This window comes from Pseudomyrmex gracilis, unplaced genomic scaffold (genome assembly GCF_002006095.1).
Source record: "Pseudomyrmex gracilis isolate BER0280 unplaced genomic scaffold, ASM200609v1 scaffold_564, whole genome shotgun sequence".
Taxonomy (NCBI): domain Eukaryota; kingdom Metazoa; phylum Arthropoda; class Insecta; order Hymenoptera; family Formicidae; genus Pseudomyrmex; species Pseudomyrmex gracilis.
In genome coordinates this window covers 66,138-68,591 of record NW_018021148.1, presented here as the reverse complement: position 1 = coordinate 68,591, position 2,454 = coordinate 66,138, and the positions used below count along the sequence as shown (strand labels likewise).

Below are 2,454 nucleotides of genomic sequence, written 5' to 3'. Positions count from 1 at the left end.
GGGGAAGTCGACCAAGAACTTAACCGAATGCGTAACGCATTGGTCGGGAATAATTCCGCGAGGAACGAAGCCGCGGGAACGAGCGAACAGAGTCTTAGTCCAACAGAAGTGATGTTGCAACAGTTGGTGCGATCGCTTGACTTATTAAGTACGCGTATGACCACGGTGACAAGAAACGTGAACGAACTACGTGACAGACAACATAATCCGCGGGCACTGGGAAACGACGAGTTGTTAAGACACGACAATACGTTAAACGTAACTTTTACGGACGAACGGCCGCAGACGTACGCATCCAAGTCGCACATTTACTCGGATATATAACGCTGAAGGAAACGCGTGGAATAATTCCCACGTTCGATGGGAAATCACAAACGCAGTTGCGGAAATTTCTAAGCGCGTGTAGTTATGCGGTAAAAAATATAAACCCGGTAGACGAGCAAACGTTACTGGAAGCTATCCTGTGCACTAAGGTAAAGGAACAAACACTCCTAGATTTTGAAACGCGGGATATACACAGTTTTGAGCAGTTGAAATTTGAGATAGAAACCACGTATTCAGCAAAAAGAGGTACAACTAAATTACAAGTAGAGTTCAGCTCAGTAAAACAAAAGAATGACGAGAGTGCGCTAAATTTTGGTCAACGGGTAAATCAACTCGCGATGGAGCTTTATGAGTCCATGATAGAAGCAAAAGAGCGAACTATGGATCAAAAGCGTACGATTTTGAAAACTGTTAAAAAAGAGGCGTTGCACCACTATCAAATAGGGTTGCGAGAGGATTTAAGATTAATTGTGCGGTCGCGCAAATATGACACGCTCCAGGAGGCAATAGCCGGGGCAAGCGCGGAGGAAAAGGCCACGGGAATAAAAACAAGAAATAGAGCGCAATATCAGGTACGTGGTGGCAATAAAAATTACAATTGTTATAAATGCGGCAAGACCGGACATTTTGGACGAGAATGTCGGTCTAGACAGGTGTCTTTAGCTAAGCCAAGTGGCAACCGGGTAAATGCAACAGAAAAACATTGTAATTATTGTAAGAAGACAGGACACCTACGAAAAAATTGCTGGACGCTGAATAACAGGAAAAACGATAAACATTACACCGCGCAAAGGGAAACAAGACGCGCGGCACAAGAAAAGAAAAGCCGAAGCGATAGTAGCGTAACGTCAGGAAGTGACGAAGAAGAAAGCAAAAGAAAGAAGAAATTTGTCTCCGTAGCAGAATTACAGATGACCGAGGTAAATACAGCACAAGCAGGGTTAGATTTAGCTGTAGTACCAATAAGAGAGGCAAAAGGAGGCCAGGTGGAAATGTTATATGATACAGGGGCAACAGTCTCACTGATAAAGCAAAAATATCTGAAAGGCGAAACACCGGCAGAAAAAACCAAGCTGGAGATCACCGGAGTTACCGGGCATAAAACTTGCGTAATTGGAAAAATCAAGGCACATATACAATTGAGAAACAGAAGAATAAAACATGCAATATATGTGGTAAGAAACGACTTTCCAATTAAGTACCAAGGAATACTTGGAAGCGATTTCATTAGGAAATACAATGCCGTACATAACTACAAGGAAGGACGGCTTAAGGTAGGTAAAGATTTGATGACACTGCGTCCGTATGAAAGCGTAGTGTTGCAACCAAAAAACGAAACCATCGTACAGGCAATCACGGATAGCAATCAGGTCGGCATAATAGAAGCAGAGGAAACACGGCCTGGAGTATTCATAGGATGTTGTCTAGTACAGCCAGAGAAATATTTGTGATCAGTAAGTATAGTAAATACTACAGAAAAAAGAGTGGAAATAAGTACATTACGAGTAAAAGTAGGGGAATTAAGTAAAGGCGGGAAAGAAGAAAGCAAAGTCTTAAACGTAAGCGTCGAAACGGAAGGAAAGGCGCGAGGTGAAAAAGTAAAGGAGGCGTTACGCATGCAGCATCTAAATACGGAAGAAACCCAAGTCTTGTTGGAGATTTGCGAAGCGTATAGCAATATATTTTATTTGGCAGGAGAATCATTGACTAAAACTAACGCAGTGACACACAAGATGCGGATAAAAAGTGACCGCACCAATCAGTGTTAAACCGTATCGTTTGCCAGAAACGCACAAACAGGAAGTTGATCGACAGATCAAAGAAATATTAAAAAATAAGATAATAAGAAATAGTAAGAACAAATGGAACGCACCACTCTTAATCGTGCCAAAAAAAAATGGACGCGTTGGGCGTCAGGAAGTTAAAAGTCGTGGTAGATTTTAAACGGCTGAACGATGTCACGTTCGGAGATTCATTTCTGTTGCTGAATATAACTGATATTCTCGATCAGTTAGGAAATGCCAAGTACTTTTCGACCCTTGATCTAGCTTCTGGGTATCATCAGATATCAATGGAAGAAAAGGATAAATCAAAGACGGCGTTTTCGACACCGTACGGGCATTATGAGTA

At 42.1% G+C, this 2,454-nt stretch overlaps 1 protein-coding gene across 1 annotated transcript; it reads left to right on the top strand.

Annotated features, from left to right (window-relative positions):
• Positions 1-662: 662 nt before the first annotated feature.
• LOC109861084 lies at positions 663-1,775 on the top strand. Its single transcript, XM_020440595.1, has one exon. The coding sequence runs from the start codon at positions 663-665 to the stop codon at positions 1,773-1,775; it is 1,113 nt and encodes a 370-aa protein (XP_020296184.1).
• Positions 1,776-2,454: the final 679 nt, after the last annotated feature.